The sequence below is a fragment of the Notechis scutatus genome, chromosome 2 (assembly GCF_049901735.1).
Source record: "Notechis scutatus isolate UNSWTSFEM ecotype Mainland chromosome 2, rNotScu1.2, whole genome shotgun sequence".
In the NCBI taxonomy this organism is placed as follows: Eukaryota; Metazoa; Chordata; class Lepidosauria; order Squamata; family Elapidae; genus Notechis; species Notechis scutatus.
The window spans coordinates 60,019,697-60,042,056 of NC_142010.1; the positions used below are offsets into that span (position 1 = coordinate 60,019,697).

General features: G+C 34.6%; 1 protein-coding gene across 4 annotated transcripts in view; it reads right to left on the minus strand.

Annotated features, from left to right (window-relative positions):
* SLC6A11 (solute carrier family 6 member 11) overlaps nucleotides 1-22,360 on the minus strand; it is a 121,986-nt gene that overhangs the window by 57,794 nt on the left and 41,832 nt on the right. For all 4 annotated transcript variants that reach the window (XM_026680558.2, XM_087954866.1, XM_087954867.1 and 1 more), the window contains exon 7: nucleotides 11,806-11,940. In XM_026680558.2, the coding sequence (XP_026536343.2) occupies nucleotides 11,806-11,940 (135 nt within the window). The remainder of the gene's footprint in view (nucleotides 1-11,805; nucleotides 11,941-22,360) is intronic.

Sequence of the window (22,360 nt, forward strand, 5' to 3'; positions counted from 1 at the left end):
AGCACCTTGCCAAAACTATGGTCACAAGCCACAGTCATCCCCGTCTTCAAAAAGGGAGACCCCAGCCTCGTTGAAAATTACAGACCAATCTCTTTATGCTATGTCACCTGTAAAGTCATGGAATCAATTATTAACCAATCCATCATCCTCCACTTAGAAACAAACAACCTACTCTCTAATAAACAATTTGGTTTTAGAAAAAACTATCATGTAATCTGCAACTCTTACACTGCAAAAACATATGGACTACACAACTCGATCATTGCAAAGCAATAGATGCAATCTACAGAGACTTCTGTAAAGCCTTTGATTCAGAGGTACACGACAAACTACTCCTAAAACTAAAATCTTACGGTATCTCTGGACAGCTGCATAACTGGATAGAAGCATTCCTGTCAAACAGACAACAAATGGTCAAAATTGGGATCATCCTATCAAATTCTGTACCTGTCAACAGTGGTGTCTCCCAAGGCAGTGTTCTAGGACCAACTCTTTTCATACTCTACATAAATGACCTCTGTGATCATATCAAGAGCAACTGTGTTCTCTTCACTGATGATGTAAAGCTATTTAACACCACAAACAATACTGCTACCCTTCAAAAAGACCTTGACTATGTATCAGAATGGTCAAACAAATGGCAACTTCAAATCTCAGCAAATAAATGCTCTGTACTACATATTGGCAAAAAAAATCAGAAAATAAAATACAGGCTGAATAGTCAAGACCTTGTTGACGAATCAAACTCTGTCAAGGATCTTGGATTACTCATCTCTAATGACCTAAGTGCTAGAGCCCACTACATAGCCAAACTACATAGCCAAAAAGGTGTTAAGAGTTGTGAACCTAATCTTATGTAGCTTTTTCTCTGGTAATATTACACTAATAACTACAGCATACAAAACATTTGCTAGACCAATACTCAAATACAGCTCATCAGTCTGGAACCCACATTACGTATCTGATATTAACACAGTTGAGAAAGTCCAGAAATATTTCACAAGAAGAGTTCTCCACTCCTCTACTCGTTGCAGAATACCTTATGCCACCAGACTCAAAATTCTAGACCTAGAAAACCTAGAACTATGCCACCTTCGGTCCGATCTAAGTATAGTGTATAAAATCATACATTGCAATGTCCTACCTGTCAATGAATACTTCAGCTTCAGCCATAACAATACAAGACCAAACAATAGATGCAAGCTCAAGGTTAATCGCACCAAACTTGATTGCAGGAAATATGACTTCAGCAACAGAGTGGTCAATGTCTGGAATACTCTACCCGACTCTGTGGTTTCTTCCAAAAACTTTAACCTTAGACTGTCTACTATTGACCTCACCCCTTTCCTAAGAGGTCTGTGGGGGCGTGCATAAGTGCAGCAACGTGCCTACCGTCCCTGTCCTGTTGCTTCTTTTTTTTTATATGTATTCATGTATTCATAACTATGTTTTTACTTATACCTATTATCTTGTAAGCAATTGACATAAATAAATAAATAAATAAATAAATAAATAAATAAATAAATAAATAAATAAATAAATAAATAAATAAATAAATAAATAAATAAATAAAAAATAAAAATAAAATAAACATTTGTTAGTTGATAAGGTGCTTGAAACCTATCTTTTATGGGACCTTCATCTGTATTGCTAGCCTATCATATCCTTCCTTTCTCCCACATCTTCCTTCCAATATCAATCAAGCCATTATTTGCATCTGTTGAAGTGAGATGCAGCTCTTAAAAGCTTATGTTTTAAAATAAAAATGAGTTAGCTTTAAAAGACTCCTTCTGAATTTTGGTTACTCTAAAAAGCCAGGTCTATTCTTACAATGCTTAAGAAAATCTGATCAGTTTCGGCATGTTCAATGCCTATGCTTTCCATCTGTAGCTCCAATTAAAAAAGAAAATTAAACTTTAAAAGATTTGTTATATCTGATTACAAAAAAGTGACAATTTCTATATGTTTCCAGAAGACAATAGTTCTTTCAATGAAGTAAGGCAGGTAACACCATGGAGGACTTTTGAATTGTGGACCCCAATAAAGGAGCAGCATTCCCCAAGTTAATGCAACACCATCTTTATGACCTTTTTAGTATCAAATTTGTTAAAAAATCTTGTTTTCTTACAGGTGTTTCATTCCCCAAACTAGCTAACATCAGCAGTGCTAGTATTGATGATGTTACTTAATTTTGTTAATGAAACATCTGCAAGAAAACAATCAAACACAGACAGCATCAAGGATTCCTTATTTCAACCCTGAGCTACAAATAGTTTTCTTTATTGATCTTTTGTTTATCCCAGAATCTAAATACTTCAGATGGTCCAAAGATGTAAGGGTGTTAACTCCATAATTTTTTAAAGCAATTTTAAGGCAAGAAAAACAAATTTCAAGATAAAACTCAGCACCTTTTGCAGATATATAATTAATAAAAAGATGCCATCATCTAGTGTAGTCTAGTGAAGAACAAGAAGAGACTCATCAGCCTAAATAAGAAAAAGTAAGTACATGACAAAGAACTAAACCATTTCTTCTTTCAAGATCAAGTTCTACCAGATTGATGCAAAAACGAACATTGGCCCAGGCCAGTGCAATCTGGTGATTTAAAGATTAGGAATATGTTTACTCGATCCTTGAATCCTTAAAAAAAAAAAGAACACAGATTACTTTGCTTGCCCTTTAATTATCAAGATTAAATATCTTAAATGGATTTTAGCCATAGTTTAAGTCAATGATCATATAAAAGTTTTAATTATCTCTGACACTGATAGGAAATGGGAAAGGAATTACAGTACATGTGAAAGAAGATAATGAATCATAGAAATCATGAGCCCCAGTCTGTTTGACTGTCTGAATAATTATTGTGCAAAGCCCAAAATGATTTTACTTGGGATATTATGATCCAATCTGGCTCAGTCACAGGGACCAGAATGTGTGTGAGAGAGACTCCCTGAAAATGGGCTCCAGAACGAGTCTGAAAACTCATATGACTAAACCTCTGACTGACCCAGACTGGATCCTGCAACATTAGCCTGGAAGACGTATATTTGCCTTTATTCATGCTCCTAGATTAGAGCAACCAATCAAGACCATATTGACTAGAAATTGTAGAAACTAATATATGTAGGAGAAGATACCATCAAAAGACTATTCAAGAAGAAGAATAGTATAATGAAAGGTGTTGGGATTATTCTGAGTACTGCCTTTTTTCTATAAGCAATAACATAAACTGGGCAGAGAAATTACAAATATTTTATGGCATAGCTCTTGTAGTTCTACCTACATTGCACAATATTAAGGTGAAAAGGAGGACACAAATAAATTGAAGAAAAAAAACAAAGCCACTTGTGTGCAGTGCACTCTTACGTGTGGCACACTCTTGTGCATGGCGCACTCTTGCGCGTGGCGTACTCTTGCGTGTGGCACACTCTCTCAAAACAATTCTCCTGTGTGGAACGCATGCGTCTCATAATCGCGTCTCACCACACTGTACCAAGCCTTGACGAATCATCATGTCAAATACAAATACATCACATCACACACAACGGATCAGATCGGCATCGATCAAATACAGAGATTTACAGATTAGTCTTCAAATATCAAAAAGGAGGACATGTAGGAGGACACTTTTTGAGGAAGGACAGAACTCACAAAAGGAGGACTGTCCTCCTTTTGTAAGTTCTGTTAAACTTACAAATCATCCTAAAGAAGGATGGTTGGTCACCTTAACAATATGCTATCACTTATATTTATATGCTAAGCCTATTGTGATAGCCACTGATAAGCCACATAAAGGGTCACATCTATTTCTACAAGAAATTCCTCTCTTATTACTTGAGACTACTACATGGGAAAATAGATCAATAGATTGGCATGGAATAGCACCGGCTAGGTAATTTCTGTCTCCCATTTCTTTGCTAAGTTTGAAAGATGGAATGTAGACAAAAGGCAAGATCAATGGTGTGATTTTGTTGAATACAAAAATGGGAGATGGGGAGCTGCCAATAACTACATAATTATAGAGCTGACTAGGGAAAAATTCTTCTAGCCTTTTTGGTTAATGAGATGGTAACTGCAAGGTGCCTATTAATTTGACAGAAAAAGGAATGCTGTAGCATATAATTATCTCCAGTTATAAAGGTATTGCATCCATAGATTTTATACATGCAGACAGTAACTGTTCAAAAACAGAAAATGATGTATCAGAAATGAAATAATATGGGGAAAATGTAAATGAAAGCACAGTAAAAGCATGATATATCTCTTGTCTGTTTGAAAAAAAAGAAGAATACTGTGATGTTGATACTAGTTATACTATTTAAGACAGGATCATTTTAAGAAAATATTTTTTTAAGTATCCTATCTTCAATATAAATAGGCTATTTTAATATGGAATATATTTGCACTCCACTTAAAAATTTTCACACTTAAAAGTTTTGCCTATTGCCAATTTCTTATATACAACTTTTTCCAATGAAATTTGCAGTTTGGAAAAGGTTGCAGAGGTGATTGCCTCAAAAAAGGGTTTTCTTCCCCTGGTATCAATGCAGTAAGCAATATGTATTCAAGCTGAATTGCAACTTCTATCACAAAGCCAGCAGTAATTCCATCTTTTCCTGTTGCAGTGAAAACAAAAAAAATATTTATGGTCTTTTAAAAAGCTCATGGAGTCAGCCTGCTTGAACACATTTTTACCTCAAGATGGCATTGCTGCTTTTAACAGCAGCACAATGTTCTGTTGAATTGAATATGGAAATGTTTTGCCTTAGCTAAGTAAAGCAGTTGGAAGAACAGAAATGTGTATTCACCTTCTATAATTCTGCACATATCATTTAATTGATCCACAGAGTTTATATGAACCAATGTATTTCAAAAATGTAACTTTTAATTTAATATATAACTTCTAGAATTTCTTGTATCTTACAAAATTGGCCACACATTTCTATTTTATGTGTATCATATGATGTTCTTTTTATACATCTTTACTGCTGCTATCCCGGTTTTTCAAGCATATGCTAAATAAATAAATAATGTGCTAAGACTATTTAGGCCTAATAAGCCTAATATAAAAATGAAGTGAAATCATAATACTGATTTTTGGGGGAGTCCCAGAGTTTCAAGTTATTCTTGCGTGAGATGTAATGTGACTCATTTCATCTCAGAGGTAAATGGAATAAACAATAATTTAGTATACAGTTCAATTTTTACAGAAAATCATTCCCCTGAGATCAGATTGGCCCCGACCTTGATGGCCTTCTGGAATGGCCTGAAGCCCTAGCTTTGTCATATGGGCTAGAATGATGTGGAGCCCATAAAATGGCTGTAATATTCTTAAACTGTGCTCTCATGGTGCTTGTACTGTATGGGTTTAATTATTTTTAACATTTGCACATTGTTTACATAACTGTTTTATTATTTTGGTACTGCATAATATTTAAGTAGCAAGCTGCCCAGAGTCAGGAATGTGAAGTGGGAAGATATCAGAGGTGGTATCTAGCAGGTTCTGACCAGTTCCGGAGAACCAGTAGCAGAAATTTTGAGTAGTTTGGAGAACCGGCAAATACCACCTCTAACTGGAGATTTTACCCTACCATGCCCACCAAGCCACATCCACAGAACTGGTAGTAAAAAAATTTGAATCCCACCACTGGAAGGTATATAAATTGAACGAATGAAGGAAGGAAGGAAGGAAGGAAGGAAGGAAGGAAGGAAGGAAGGAAATTTGCAACAAAAGAAGCATACTAGTGATACTGTAAACTAGTCCAGACAGGAATCACACTTAGTACTAGCTCTAAACTTATTGAAAGCGTACATTAGTATGTAATGTACTAATGTGTACATTAGTATATAAGTGCACTAACATGCTTATCGTCCCTGTCATTGTATTTTTATTTTTTTTATTTTTGTTCTCATTTTTTGTTTGACAAATTCTAATAATAAATAAATAAATGAATGAATAAATAAGCTTGTAAGCATCTATAAACAAATCTGAAAGTACATCTCTCCCCACTGGCTTTTACAGTCCAAGAAACTAGGGAGGGATCTTGCTGAGATATCGGCCACACCTGCATTTTTTCCTGTGGACTCAGCTGCCTTTTATCTGACTGTCATCTAGTCTGCAGCACTTCCTCCTATCTTGCAAGCTAATTCCAACATAATATTACAGATATCATAGTCCTATACTTTAACAGAAACAGAAATCAATGAGGATTCATTTTGAGAAGTTACATATACATATACATATGTACATCAAAAATAAAGTCACTGGTTTAGCTGACTGGGGTTTTACTTCCATACTTTATCAACTAATGTCCACCAGCAAAAACAGTACAACATGAAAAGGCATCATAAATCATTGCCATAATTACGTTTCAATTACAGCATATGAGAATAAATTGCTTTACAAATCTATCCTTTATGTAAGACCAAAAACATTCATAAGAAAGATTTGCAAGTAACAGAATAAATAGCTTTCTAAAACTTTAGTTTCCCTTTCAAAACTTTAATTCATATCTCTATGCTATGAACTGTCATAATAATAAAATGACTCCAAGAACCAACAACAAACATCTAAGAAAAATGTGTAAAATTGAAAGCAAACTAACAGCAGGTTGCTCAGCTGAAAGTGCTATCACACACTGCTTTCATGAAGAGGTGACCTGTGAACAGAAATAACTGTTTTTCACATCCAAGTGTCTTGTTATTGCTAAGCAGAGATACCTTTTAACAGGATTTATGGACTTCCCCTATGGGATCCTTCACAGTTAAAAGCAGCCAAGCTTAAAATACTGTTTTGTCATCAGACATACAGATTTATGAACAAGATTCTGTATGAATAACTACCTTGTATAGACACATAATCATAACATCAAATGGGAAATGAATACAGGCAGCATGCTTATCATATAGTTTGCTTTTTTATATTGTTTTCTTCATTTAGAATCACTGCAAAAAACAAAGGGGAGGTCCATCAAATTGAGTTCTATCCGTTCCAATGATCTTCTAAATGTTTGTCTTAATCAATTTGAGATCATATCTGAGCTAGAGATTAACTAGACATGCTGCAAATATTACTGAAGCATGCCACATAATGGCCTGAAGATAAACAAAGTAGTTCATCAGAATCTTTCAGATGAGTCTTTTCCTGGATTGAGGGATACAAAGAACCAGAGCAAATTTTTACATTATGAAATACAACTTGGCTATGGATCACATTCCCTACCAAAAAATTAGGAAGTAGTCATCCCAGTGCACACAGAACCACTGCAATATAAACTCCAGAAGAATCTTCACAGAGGAATCTGAATTGTAATCTAGATGGTGGTACATGGACCAAATGTAATGGCTGGAACCAATCCCCATAGAGCACCCATCCCTTCCAAACATGCCTTACAAATCTTTACATGGATGGAAGTGTAGCTTTTTCTTGGATTTCTTTCCTCAAGCAGCCAATAAGGAATAAGCATTCTCAGTAGTCATAGAAATAGGGTGAGAGATGACAAAGTAAAACAAAATATTATGGAAGGGGGACTAGCTTACTCGGAGGAAAAGATGGCTAATCTCTGAACCAAGAAATACTTTTTTATAGCAGAATATTTGGTGCAAATATTAGATTATTATTTAGTTATTGTTAATTGTGACAAACACCTCATATTCTTTCAAAGGAGTTCACATAAAACCAACTCATGTAGGTGTAGAGTAATATCGTTCCCTGATATATCAACGGTCCATATTGAAAACAATATAAAAGAATTATCAGAAGTGAGTGGGGGAAAAAAAGACATTGTAGTCTTAACTTCCTATTTATGTGAGTATATACAACATTTTTGCTGTCTTAGGCCATTAGCCACACAACAGAAAAAAAAGAATTCCAGCATCAGAGGCTAATATTTCCAATGAGTTTGAGCTATAACACCTCTGCTGCATTGGTCCTGAGTCCATTTCCTCCAATAGCTAAGTTCTTGGAAAGTGTCTGGCTCATATTCTATTAAACATACAATTCACACAGTATTGTATTTAACTGCTACACTGATAATTCTGTAAGTAGAATTCCTCCCACAGAACAGGTGCTGATTATTACACACACACACACACACACACACACACACACACACACACACACACTTTCTTCAACTCACCCAACATCTCTCACATACCCTTGGGTATTTTCCCCACAATGCATCTATCCCTGCACCCACTCCTTGACCCACATAGCACCTCTTGTGCACCCTCACCAATTTGTGCCACCCCATGTACCCGCCAAAACCATGAGGCACTTCTTGTGCATGTCTTTGCACATTCAAGTGCCATTCTTGACCCATGCAGTACATCTTTCACATCCTCACACATCCTCCCTGGTCTGTGCAGCACTTGTGCATGCATCCCCTCACACTCTTATACATCCTACTCGATTGTCTGCTACACCTCCACATACCATTCCCTACTCAGCAGCAGGCACTTTACCTGCTTGTGAGTCTGGGACTTGTAACTTCCTGCTGGCTTCCCACTGACTTTGGCTTTAGGAAGTTGCTTTGCCTAACAGTTGTGGGATTCAGTTAATGGTAGCAACTGGGACTGCAGGGGTTGCCATTAGTAGGTGATGCAGTTGTGTCTTATGATTTCATTGGTTAGTGATGGAAATCCTGGTCCCAATTGCTATTGTAAGTTGGGTATTTCAAATCTCAAGAACTATAAAACACATACACTCAACATATTTAAGGGGGCTAAGTTCAAAAAACTTAAGGGATATTAAATATAAAAAGTGCAGAGAAGAGCAACCAGGATGATTAGGGGACTGGAGACTAAAACATATGAAGAACACATGACCTGGGCATGGCTAGTCTAGTGAAGAGAAGGACCAGGGGAGACATGATCCAATATCTGAAGGTCTACCACAGAGAGGAAGGGGTCAAGCTATTTTCCAAAGCACTTGAAGGTCAGACAAGGATTAATGATGGAAATTGGTCAAGAAGAGATTCAACCTAGAAATAAGGAGAAATATTCTGACAGTAAGAACAACCAACCAATGGAACAGCTTGCCTTTGGAAGTTGTGGGAGTGTCATCACTTGAGACTTTCAAGAAGAGATTGGACTGCCATTTGTCAGAAATGGTGTAGAATCTCCTGTTTGGGCAGGGGTTTTGACTAGATGACCTACAAGGTACCTTCCAATTCTGTTAATCTAAATATATTTATGTATCATGAAATAAGTTCAGAATGACATCATTTTTAAAAGGTATGTGTGCAAAAACCTATTAGAGTTCTATATTAGGACAGTGCATTGCCTTTCAATTTTGGAGAAAAATGTTTTATAGTTGGAAAAAAATGGAAGGAATCAGTCACAAAAACTGAAAGATTTTTTACTGAGACTACAAAATGGAGCATTATATAAATAAACTGAATATTACCTTTTCTTTAATTGGTGTATGCTGTTAAGAAGATCGATTAATTGTCCCCATATCTGACAGTATTTTTTCAAGTTATAAGTAGGGTTTATCCATTCTGTAAGTAACTATTAGGAACTGCACCTGGCTGCTTGTCATTTTATGCATTTGTGGGTTTTTTTCTGCAACTGTAAGATTCCTAATTGAGCCTGAGCTGAACACTGAAGTAAACACCCCTGAGGCTCTCATAAAGCCTTGCAATACAAGAACTTTACCAGCAGACAGGTATATGATGACACAGAAATGAGGCAGAGATGAAGAAGAAACGGTCCATTCTCCTTGTCGTGGACAATTGCCCTAGTCATCCCAAAGTGAATCATCTTACAAACATGAAACTAAAATTTTTGCCTACAAACACTACAAAAATTCAACCTCTCGATCAAAGCATAATCAAAACATACAAAATGCACTACTGAGCCCAGCTTTTGCAGTGGGTCAATGCTAAAACGCAGATCTATAGTCCCTCTGAAGAAGCAAACTCCTAACCCTAATTTAACTGAATTAAGTGAGAAGGATACAGAAATTGCAGATATTCTGAAAGATACGAATGTCAGTCATTTGATAATACAATTAAACTCATTTGCTGTGCAACAAGACCCAGGTACAATGAGTGATATTGCCAGCATTGAGAGTTCTTTCTCCTTTTCTCAAAATAATAAGAAATAGACTAAAATTGACTCTTTTTTTCAAGAAAAAATTATCAAACCATGAGAAAAGAATACATACATAAATGTATTGATATTGTATGATACAGTACTGTATGAATGATTTTCCTGTTTTCACTATGTGTGTTTCTGTATGACATTCTCTAATAAAAGCTATACAATAAAATGTGGCACATGTACACATCAGTATGTATGCTGTATGTTGACCACTTTCATTCAGTCCTTTGGGTGGTCAACTTTCAGGGGTTTTACTGTATTTAAAAAACATATATTGTCTTTAAAATAAAAATATAAATTAAACAATAAAATCACCATGTTAAGCTTAACAGTAAAGATTAGAAGTAAAAATATATAAAATTAGTTTTCACCTCATAGAACACACCTCACCTCTATAAAAAAAACATTTAAACTAATAAAAAATAGCAATTGCTCCAGACTGCTTCTAAACTTTTAAAGCAGCCAAAATATTTATATTTAATTGTGCAAAGCAAAGCTACTAAATAGCAGCCTATGTTTTGTAAGTAGTTTTGATTAATGAATTCACATTATGTTTTACAATATTATATTTTACAGTGTGAATGAAAAGATGATGTTCAGAATTTTGCCTCAGCATATTACTATTTATTTATGATTTATATCTTGAAGTTCTACTTTGCCTTTTCTCTGAAGAATGCAAGTGGGCTTTCCTGAGTTTTATTCCCATAATAACCCTAGACTGGACTGAGAGAGAAACATTGTGATTTGTAAAACACACCTTTGGTCTTTCTATTATGTCAGATTCAGACCTTTATCACTTTTTAAAATTAACAAATGCTTGATTTAGTATGATAGGACCATCCAATCTATACTGTTGTCCAAACTAAGACTGCTGTTAGAGCGTTAGAATAAATTTTCTAATAAATATTTAGAATAAATATTCTACCCAAATCCTCTCACTTATGTCTAAACCCAGAGCATCTTTCCTTTTTTCAGTTTTGAAGTCAGAAGTGATTGGTCATTTTGAATTTCAAAGCTGACAGGAGAACTTAATTTATCTACATAGGATGCAAAGATCTGTGAATAAGTACACAGCTTCTGTACCTGAAAACCTACTGTACAGCAAGACAGAGGAGTTTGTCATTCCTGAAAAAGGAACTTTAAATGACCAATGGTATCTTCCATTTCTCCTCCAAGTGCAGCACACAAGTTGATCTCTGCTGTAAAACTAAGCAATAAAAGGCATGTAACCTTGTATAAGCACCTGTATTTTCCCCATGTTGGTTTTTGAATGCCAAAGGGAAAAAAAACAGATCAGAATGGTTTTGGATTGTATTTAAGGTTAGGTCCAAATCATTTCTGTCCCCAGGCAATATCTTTTCATCAGTTTCATTCTTCCTATTGAATGATATGATAGCTGATCATTTAAAATGCAAAGCCAGGAATGAGTTTATTTATGATACAGACTTTCTTGGTTTGCTACATTTTTACCATAGGCTAAGTTTCAGAGAAAGGTTATTCAGATTTTGCTACAAATTTGATCATTCGTTGTGCAAGGTGTCTATGCCATAGATTATTCAGAAAAACCGAGTCCCATTGCTATGTTTCTTTGCTTTCAGTGTGTAAAGGAAAGTGTGGGTATTTATAGTTAAGAATCTAAGGAAAAACACAGGACAGAAAAATGCACAAAATGTTTATTAAGTATTTGTTAGAAGTTCTTACCTGTGGGTCAGAAAGACGAGATAGGTCAGGATATAAGTAGAATTTTATTCCTTCGGTAGCCCCAGGTAATGTTACTCCTCGAATCAGTAGAACCAACAACATGACGTATGGAAATGTAGCGGTTACATATACAACCTATGAAAAAAGAGTGAAAAACCAAAGAACACATTTTACCAATGATCACTTATTTTATGTCACATAAGGTCCTTATATTCATAAAACATTTAACAAGTAAATGTCTACAGCATTTGGCAATCTTGATATTTTGGGGTTAAATTATCCAGATTCCTTGCCTTTGCCCACCTTGGTTCTTCTGAGGGAAGCTGAGGTGCAAAATATCTAAAGGCCATGGTATCTTAGGGGGAGGGGAGGAAAGATGTCAGGTTAATGAAATTAACGTGGTGATACAAGTCCTAGCATCTTTCTACAGGCAACATGGCACTGTATACAAAAGGGTTGGGGTGATACTGCTTTGATCATTTTGAGGAAAGCTTCTCATTCTTCAGAAGCAATTCTTTTAAACAGTCATGGCACAAAAAGCTCCAGAAGTATCCCTAGCATCCACATTTAAAACACCCTGGAAAATATCCAGTCTTTCTCTGATTGCTTTTAACAAATAGAAATGCAACAGAGGTCTCACTTTCACCAAATCAGTAACAAAGAACACAGAACACAGATCCAAGAGTTACACATCACCTCTAAATCAAAACTGGAATTAACACAGTACATTTATGTAGAAAATAGCACATGCAATCCTCGCTTAGTGACCACTATTGGAGTGGCTATTTCCATTGCTAAGTGATGCAATCACTAAGCAAAACATCAGATGAACGTGATGGACTTACAATGTCACCTTTAGCACAGTTGTTAAGCAAACCACGACAGTTGTGACAGTCATGTGACTGCAACTTGTGTTTTTATCACCAGCTAAACCATTGATTCTGTTTGTCAGAAGCCAGTTATGAAATGTGCAAGTGACAATAATGCAACCCTTGTATGCTGCAATGATTGCAAATGCCCACTGGTTTCAAAGTGCCCAAATATTAATCACGTAGTTGTAAAGTTACTTTTTCAGCACCATCACAACTTAAAATAGTCATGACAGCCGTTAACCTGTACTAAAACGTTATTTCAGAGCTACGTATTTTTTGTGAAACAGGCACTTCACAGGCAGGGGAGCTTATGATATGTTACTGTTTAAATAATTACAGGTTTGCATCTTTTTCCAGTCTTGCACATCTGCTTCATAAGTTTTTTCCCCCAAAATGCATATACACAAACAGCCACCCTGCCTCCCCTTTTTTCTAGTGGTACAGGTGACAGTATATGAACATCTAACCCAGTGCCTAACATTTCTTTCAAAGAAATTGTAAGGCCTTGGTTTATTTGTACTGTTATCTCTTTTAACTAATTTCAAACCAAACACATAGAAGTTTTCAAATTGTGGTTCATTGAGAGTTGCTGTTAATTGTGACCCTCTTCACACAAAAAAACACCTGCTATAGCAGCTCTGGCCCTCCAGAATGAGGTTACCCCTGAGATTTGGATGGCCTCCATTCCGCTGTCATCTAAAAAAGCCATGCAGACTGGTTCTTCACCCAGGCCTTCGGTGAGGGACAGTGATATACCTAATTCCATCATATTTGCCATCGTGAATCTTTATATTTTAATTTTTATTGATTTTATTGTTATCTCATACTCAAGCTTATTTATTTATTTATTTATTTATTTATTTATTTATTTGTTTGTTTGTTTGTTTATTTATTTATTTATTTATTTGTTTATTTGTTTATTTATTTATTTATTTATTATTATCTCATACCCAAGCTTTTCCACTGGAAGGTATTTCAATACATACACATCCAAGGTTTGAGGACTTTGGTTATTACCTAGAGCAGTTTTATTAGGTTTCAAAGCTCTAGGACTGCTTCAAGCAGATCCAGGAAGTAAAGCTCATAAATAAAGTATCTCACATAATTGTATAAACAGTCCTTATTGTTATTTGTCCTGCATACATCTCAATAAGCAGTAGGCACTGCCTAGTCTTTTATTTTTAAAACTTTTCCACAACATGTCAAACCTCTCTGAATAAAATTAGAACAAAACCATCTCTAATTACACTACATCCTGCTTTAATTGCTTCTAATTGCTTGATGTACAAATTTGCATATCAATGCTCAAAATAGTTCTTCCATTGCTATGTCACAGCAACACCCATGTCTACATTAAGGAAATAAAATAAATATGAAGACTTGCTGCGTCTGCTGGAACAGTTTAATTAAAAACTAATCTGTGATCACAAATCACAGTGCACAGCATGCAAAAGGAGCAGGTTTAACCCTGTGGTCCAGTTCAAAAGACAAGAATCGGAGTAACCATATGGTATACTTCCAGCTAGCTGAGAGAATAGGAACACTTAGCATGATGAATTTAGCTGCAAAAGTTAAAAATAGATTTCTTGTGCTCTCCTTACAATACAGGATGTCAGTTCAATCTTCACAGACTATATCATTGAAGCTTGAAAGCAAATTGAGTCAAGAACACAGAACTACCTACCATAAATTTCACTCCATTGCTTTGTTAATATCATGCCCATAAATCTTCTGGTATTCAAATAACATTCCTTTAACTTAGTCGCTTACTATATGATTTTGCATGTATCATATGTATGCAATTACAGACTGTTCTTACAGACTGTTCCTAAGAAATGATAACAGAAACTCTCCGTTTTTAGAGAGTTAAGCTTTTATCATGAATTATTATTTCAGATACTGGCAAATAAATTACATGACTCCAAATGGACAGAGCTACAGGAACCTATGAATGCATTTCCCATTGCTTCATCTTTTTTTCTATTTCAAGTCTTTGTACTGAAAAACTACTGTCACTTTATTCTTCCACTAATGTTTCTGACTTGGCAATCAGCTCTTTGGTATGGCTCTACTCCCATCTGCAGTTAAGAACCTTATCTAGCAAAGTCCTGTCTAGAGACTTATGCCAGGTCTATCTTCACAATGGGGTTAAGAGAGCAGCAGTAGGAGATGCCTGATTTGCTGCCGGTGGCAGAGAAGCATGATAAAAGGTATAAACAAATAGGTCTCATGGGAATACTAAGATGGGATGTTTATGTGCAAGTGGCCACAAGTTCCTGGATGACATGAACTATATTTAGCTTTTTCTCTAAGGTGTATGACTTCCTAAGTGACACAAAAAGAAGAGATTGCTCCCTCTAATTCATAAGACTGACACATCATCTCTACACATTTAATTACTTTTGTTAGATAATAGCACCGTTTGGGGAATACAGCTGGGATGGTATTTTTCAATGACTGCTGTCCATGTATCACATCTTTTTTTTTTAATCACAATAGAACACTAATCTGAAATGGCTATTTCTTTCAATTACAGGTTCTTTCACGTCACAGGGTATAATACATAATTCTTGATACAATTATGTTTTTAAGTCATGCTTGCCATTGAGATGAAATGACATTCCTATTAAAAAGAAATGCAATTGGAAAAAAATAACTCACCAAGCATCTACATCCACACTAAAAAGCGATATCAAGCTACTGCTCCATATTTCTTCAGTTCCGGAGTAAAGCAACCGAAACCAGCTGTTCTAATTGTCTTTTGTTTTTTTCCCCCAACAAAGACCATTTAAAACAAAAGGAATTTGTTATATGGATGACTTCTTTCCTGGCAATATCGCATTCCAAAGTTACTATATTTCTCAATGGAATTAGATTTCTCAAGGTTATGAGAAATCAATTTGGAAACTTAAGAGAATCACAGTTTCAGAATCCCCATCATAGTGGTAATGTTCTGATATACCACATTGTCTTAACGTTTGTTAAAATCAGGTGGATTTTTAAATCATGACAATTAATTATTTTGATTTTCTCATTCTGAAGGGATAACATAATTAACGTTTTTCAGAACCAACTGTTCCTTAATTTAGATGATATCCCTAGCTGAGCTGAAGCTGTGGTTTTTCACCTGCTTTTGCCAGCTCAGTTTTGATTCATGGGGTATTCCAAGTCCACTTATGTTGAAAATGGATCAGATTAAGTTTCCTAATACACTATTTTATTTTATTATTTTATCCATACAAAACATAGGAAGTGGTATAAAATGTATTAAATATGTCTCTCAGCAGAATAAATCCAGATATTGAGAAATTGGAACCCTGCCACATATTTGTAGCACATTTTCCAATTAACGAACATCTAAAAAAAGTTACAATCCCTAGGTATGTTCGGGACAAAGATCTAGAATAAGTAGATCTTAGCAGATGTAAATTCTGATAATTTCGAAGAATAAATAATGAGTTTTTCCGTATTATTAAAAAAATCTCAATGAACATTTAGAGTAGATTATATTCACTGTCTTCTCATATCAATTACTAGATCAGATACATTAATAAAAACACTAATTTTCAGACATGAAATAGATAAATCTCTAAACCCGAATCTTCCAAATTATGACATGCTTCTGCTCAAATAGACAAAAAAGAGATTGAAGTAAAAATAATTCTAGTTCATCCCTAGGATAATCCTTCTGGGCCAACTACTAAAGAGAAGGTTGCTGAAGACTATTGAAATTGTAAAGATGAGTAAATTTATTGTTTGTAAAAATAGAGAAAAATATAATATTTTCAAAAATGGTTTCTATTTATATATTTTTAAGATTCATTGCCATGGTTTAGCCTTAGATAACCAGAGTCGTGATGGCACAGTGGTTAGAATGCACTATTGCAGGCTAATTTTGCCCACAATCTGGAGTTCAATCATGACTGGCTCAAGGTTGATTTAGCCTTCCATTCACCCAAGGCCGATAAAATGAGGACCCAGATTGTAGAGGGCAATAAACCACTTAAGGGCGTAAAGCACTATGAAAGGGTATATAAATCTAAGTGCTAAGTGCTATTGCTAACTATCTTTCTGCACTCTATTATTTAATTAAATAATAAATAATTAAAGATTTGATTCTTTTTTTAATGAAGACATTTACCTTGCTGGAAGATCATATTTACACCACTCTTCCCAGCTTGATGCCCTTTAGTTATATTGTGAATTTAATGCCTAGATTCCCAGATAGCCAAAAGAACTTCCAGCAATTGCTAGAATTGCTCTTGCAACATGTCTAAAGATTGTCATGGTGACAAAGGAGTATCAGTATGAAAACAATATAAAAGTCCTAAATAGCTAATGAGTTCTATTGACTTCGTGCATTATTACTCCATTAAACTTTGATGTCACTCTTTTTGGTTTGCTTATCAAAATGATGCTTCTCAAAACTGCAGATTGAAACAGGTAACATAAAAACAAAATAAATCTCCTCAATTCTTGGTGATCCAGAGATAGTAGGGCAAATTAACAACATAAACACACAAATACACAAAATTACACACACATACATACACACACTTTTTACTAGCTAAGGTTCACAAAGCAGAGTTGAATTTAGCAGCCATTCCAAACAATTTGGCACATCGTATTGGTTTTTGCCCATCTTGAAACATCAATGAAGATTTTGGAAAAAAAATAAATCAGAGTTTACTGTTTGGCCTCCACTCCTTGATTTCTTGGTATTTTATAGTCATGTAAACCTTTTAAGATTAAGATTATCATGATCATGTAAACTAATCATGATGAATGTTCTAAGTCATGGTAGCCTAGCATGCAAATAATAGTATTTCTATCGCTTCACATACGTTTTGAGTCAAGTTTTAAATACAAACTATATTGGCATTAATAATGTTTATTTGATATCAACATATTTCCCATTTGTTATCTGATTACTATTCCAAGCTTGTTTTAATAATCTTTAAAATTTAATAGAGAAATAAAGTTACAAACATTTAAAATAATGTTTAAAGTAAATAGTTATATTACATCTTCTATTTCACATCTTCTATTTGGTACATAAAATCATCTCACCCATGAGTATTTGGGTGCTAAATAACAGTGCCAGGCAACACAATAAGAATATGGAAGAATTAATTGCTGTGGGGTCCTTGAACTCTGACCTTGATGGTTTTCTTGCAGACATTTCATTACCATACTAGGTAACAATATCAGTGTGTCTTACCTACTTTGTTAATGAAACATCTTCAACAAAACCACCAGGGTCAGAGAGCACCATAGATTCCACAGTTCAACCCTGAGCTATAAATATTCTCTTCTTTCTGTAGAATTAAGTACTTTTGAAATTATATATGCAGCTGCTATTGTAAATATTCATTAATGCTAATAAAATGTATTTCCATTAAAATTGAAACAGTAGTTATAGAAGTTCAAGACTTTGATTCTTCATTTTTTAAAGCGCCTTCAAGTTAGTCTTGACTCCTGTTAACTGACCAGATAAGCCCTTGTAGCAGTGGTGGTATTCAAAAAATATTTACTACCGGTTCTGTGGGCGTGGCTTGGTGGGCAAGGTGTGGCTTGGTAGGTGTGGTGAGTATGGCTTGGTGGATATGGCAGGGGAAGGATACTGTAAAATCTCCATTCTCTCCCACCCCACTAATCTGCTTTCCAGCTCCATTCTTCTGTGCAGAGCCACAAAAGAAGACCCAGACTATCAGCTAGGACTCCGATCAGCTGGGACTTGGGAGGCAGCAAATAGATGGGGACGGGACCAACCAGAGGTGGTATTTACCAGTTCTCCGAACCACTCAAAATTTCCACTAGGTTCTCCAGAACCTGCCAGAACTGGCTGAATACCAACTCTGCCCTGCAGTTTTATTGACAAGATTGTTTGGAAGTATGCCATTGCCTATTTCCTAGGATTGAAAGACAGTAACTGGCTCAAGGTCATGTAGCTGGTTTTGTGACTAAAGCAAGACTAGACCTCACAGTCCTCCAGTTTCTAGGTTGGTACCTTAACCATTACATCCAACTGGGTCTCTTAACATTGTCTCTTTCTTATGTTTGTCGTTATGATCACAACATCAATGGTAGTGCATAGTTTCCAATTTAGAAGTGATGGTAGGATGAACATGCTAGATAAATTGATATACTTACCATAATTAAATTTATGTTATAAGCTTTCTACGTTTTTTTTTTAAGTTTCAGAAAGTTGCATTACACAGTAGGCATTACTCAGTAGGCAGTGGCAACCATGGCATTTTGATCTATACAAATTCTTTTGATTACTATGAATTTTTACTTTTGATGAAATTGAGTAGCATTGCTGTATTAAGAATAGAAACTTTTTATCAGGTATAGAAAAATAGAATGATTTCTAAATGCTGATATCTCCATTTTCAGACCGGGAATGATTTTAAACTCAGGAGCCATAGGTTTGTCACAAAAAGCATGTGCCATGGCATTGTAATGACAACTTTATTCCTTATATGTATTTGTTTGGTTTAGCAAATCATGTACAAAAAGAACACTATATGGTACGTTTTATTATTTGTCCCTGCCTATTCTCCCATTGATTCCCATGATTTGAGAATATCAAACTATCCATTGTTAAAGTCCTTATTATAATTTCAGTTTGAAGCTTCCATTTAAATTTTCTTTGTTGCATGCCAAAAATCATTCAGCTTTCTCTAATCTGCATAAATTAGCATGTTGATCAGCATGCTCTAAGTGCCTGCAAAAAAATGTTCACTGCAACTTGTTCAAATATTCACATGTAATTGTTTATATAAAAGGATACAATGAAGATTGAAAGTAGATAATTAGTAAATAGACAGTCATATGTTAAAATGACATGCTATTTTCTGTTCTTCTTTTACTTATATTTCATGGGTTAACTTATTTAATTATTGTTCATTATTTTCACTATATTATAGTAAACAGGGAGACCAGATCTTTGGATAATTGAAATCACTGCTTGCTTTACATAAAGGGGGAAATTCCAGCTAAATAAGATGGAAATTTGAATGACTATAGTTTATACTGTGTTTATCTCAAGCACACAGACTCACACAAAAGCACATGTAAAGCAGTCATGACTCAGAGTTTCCCTATGCCTGAATTTTTATAGCTAAACAAATCCAGCAGAAATTTTAGATGAAAACTGCATTTCTTTTCATGTCTATTAGACTGAACCCTAATTAGTTTATACAGTGGAATGCCAATTTAAAAAAGCTATTTGAGACAAATAGGGGTTAGTGGGGTATATGTGTGTGATAATAAAACTTTCTATGTATTATTGCAATTCAGTGCAGATTGCAGTTGACTGAAAAAGTGTTCTAGACTTGCGCAACGATTTTCATGATTTCCACTGTTAGCAGTTCAGAGATATCCTTAAGGTTTCAGCAGTGAGTTAAGAGAGAGAGGGAGAGAATTGTTTTCAGGATTTTAAAACTTCAGACAGAGAAGTCTGGAAAACCTAAAACTCTGCATGCCTCTCATGAACGTTCTACTTTCCTTCTCTGAATACAGAGATCAATCTTGGGCTGCATGTTAAAGCCTCACTATGAAGGACCATTCTCCTCTCTTACTTCAACCCAAAACAAAAGATACTTCAGGAGATATAATCATTGCTGCCTAGTTCCTTTTCCTAAAGCCTTACAATGGCCCTCAGTTCCTTTTTCTTTTTTTTTCCTCCCGCACATCTTTCTCTTTTATTTTCCCTTTTTCACTTTTCTTTATGCCTCACTGAATCCATTAGAGGCTTTATATAGTCCACTATTCAAAAAAATAAATTTTCTGTGTGGAACCACTGACTGAGTCTTAACTGCTGGCAACAGGAGCTTAACTCCTTCTGATGGGACTATTTGCAGCAGCAGAAGATAAAAGATACACAGGCATGTTTCCTAAATGTTATGAGAATGTGCAGATGTTAGGTTTTATCAGCCCCATATGGTGTCAATTTTCTAGCTCTTTACTCTTTTTTAAATGGGAAAATAAGAAGCAACTGTCAAATCTGTAGTCCAGCTGTAGATGCAAATGTCTTCACCACCCACTTTTTGCAATTCCTACTCAGTGCATTTCCCAATTGCATCCATTATTGCTAGTCTAAAGATTTAAATCAAGCTATTAATATGTTATGGCTAGCCAATCTCTCCAGAAATTAACATCATATTTTTAACAAACACTAACATTCAAACATTCTTCCTAGAAGGAGATGGTCTGCAAATAACAATATTCTATTAAATAAATAATGTAAATCTATAGCAACACACAGTATGTGAAATTTATCAGTTTTTAAGGAGCTACATTTATTATGTAAATTAGAAAGACTAGCTGATTTTTCAAACTTTAAAACAATCCACCAATAATATTCTTGTTTGCATATTATACTGATCATACTAATCATCCTTCCATCCATTATCCTTCTAAAGCAATAATGTTTCTTAAGAAACTTAATAACAAACTCTTATAGAAACATTCTTAGGATATATCTATATGTAAGGCAACATTAGTCTCTTTTCTTCCATTTTGTAAAACTTTCTATAGAAGTCAATGATTGATGAAGCAATGAACATCAATCACAGTATGTTGCTCATAGTGTTAAAACAAAATATTGATGTTTCAATTAGATCAGGGTTAAGTATTATGTAAAAAAAAAAAGAAGAAAAATTGAGAATACAAATTTGATTTGTACCATTCAAACATTAACAAAGCACTGTTTCATTATTAAAAAGAGTGCATGCTTGATAATACATATAAGAATCCTCACCCCAAAGCACGATTTATTGGTGGTAACCAAAAGGTTTTTCAAGAAATAAAATTTCATATTCTGCCACACAACATCATTGAGCAGAAGACTATAGGGATTAATATAACTTTATTTTATTTTCTTGGAGGAATAATTTTAATGTAGATAATTTCTAAAAATAATTTTTTCTTATGTTCTGTAATACAATACTCATTGTCTCATTCAGGACAATGATATATACTGCCATATACATTTTCTAAATAAATAAACTTAACTCCCTCCATTTTATACCAACACTTCCCATTATACAATATCTTATCCCTACTTTTCTCTTTTTTGCAAAACATTCCTGATTCTACCACATCCTTACACTAATGTATACATTGCTTAACCATTCAAACGTTTTCTTCCTCTTAAACCAATCTAACTTCATATATTTAGTATGAAATTTGATTCTAATTCTAAAAAAAACCACCTTTTTGTACTTGTCATTTAACTATATATCCATTCCACATTCATTAATTGCTTATTGGTTTCTCTTCTTTTACATAAAACTTATGTACCAATTCCTCATTTTCTACTTACCTTTATGTTTTTCCTGACACAGTCCACATTCTTTTTCATACTGTATAATATAGTATGAAAAAGTATAGAACTAAGTTAAATACATGCTTATAAACAATTGTTTTTGCTTTTTTCTGACAAATAGTTATTCCTTGTAACAAAATATTGCAGTAAATGTTATGAATTATCTTGCAACCAGTTTTGCATACCTTAAAATTTCTCCATTTTCTGTCTTCAGTAAATTTTCTACTAAAGTACAAAAAGTTCCTTGTAGTTTTTCACTATTTATGTATAACTTGGTTTAATCACTACATTACATTTACATTCCCTAAAAAACACAACTACCTTGGCCACTGAAACATTACTTTTCATT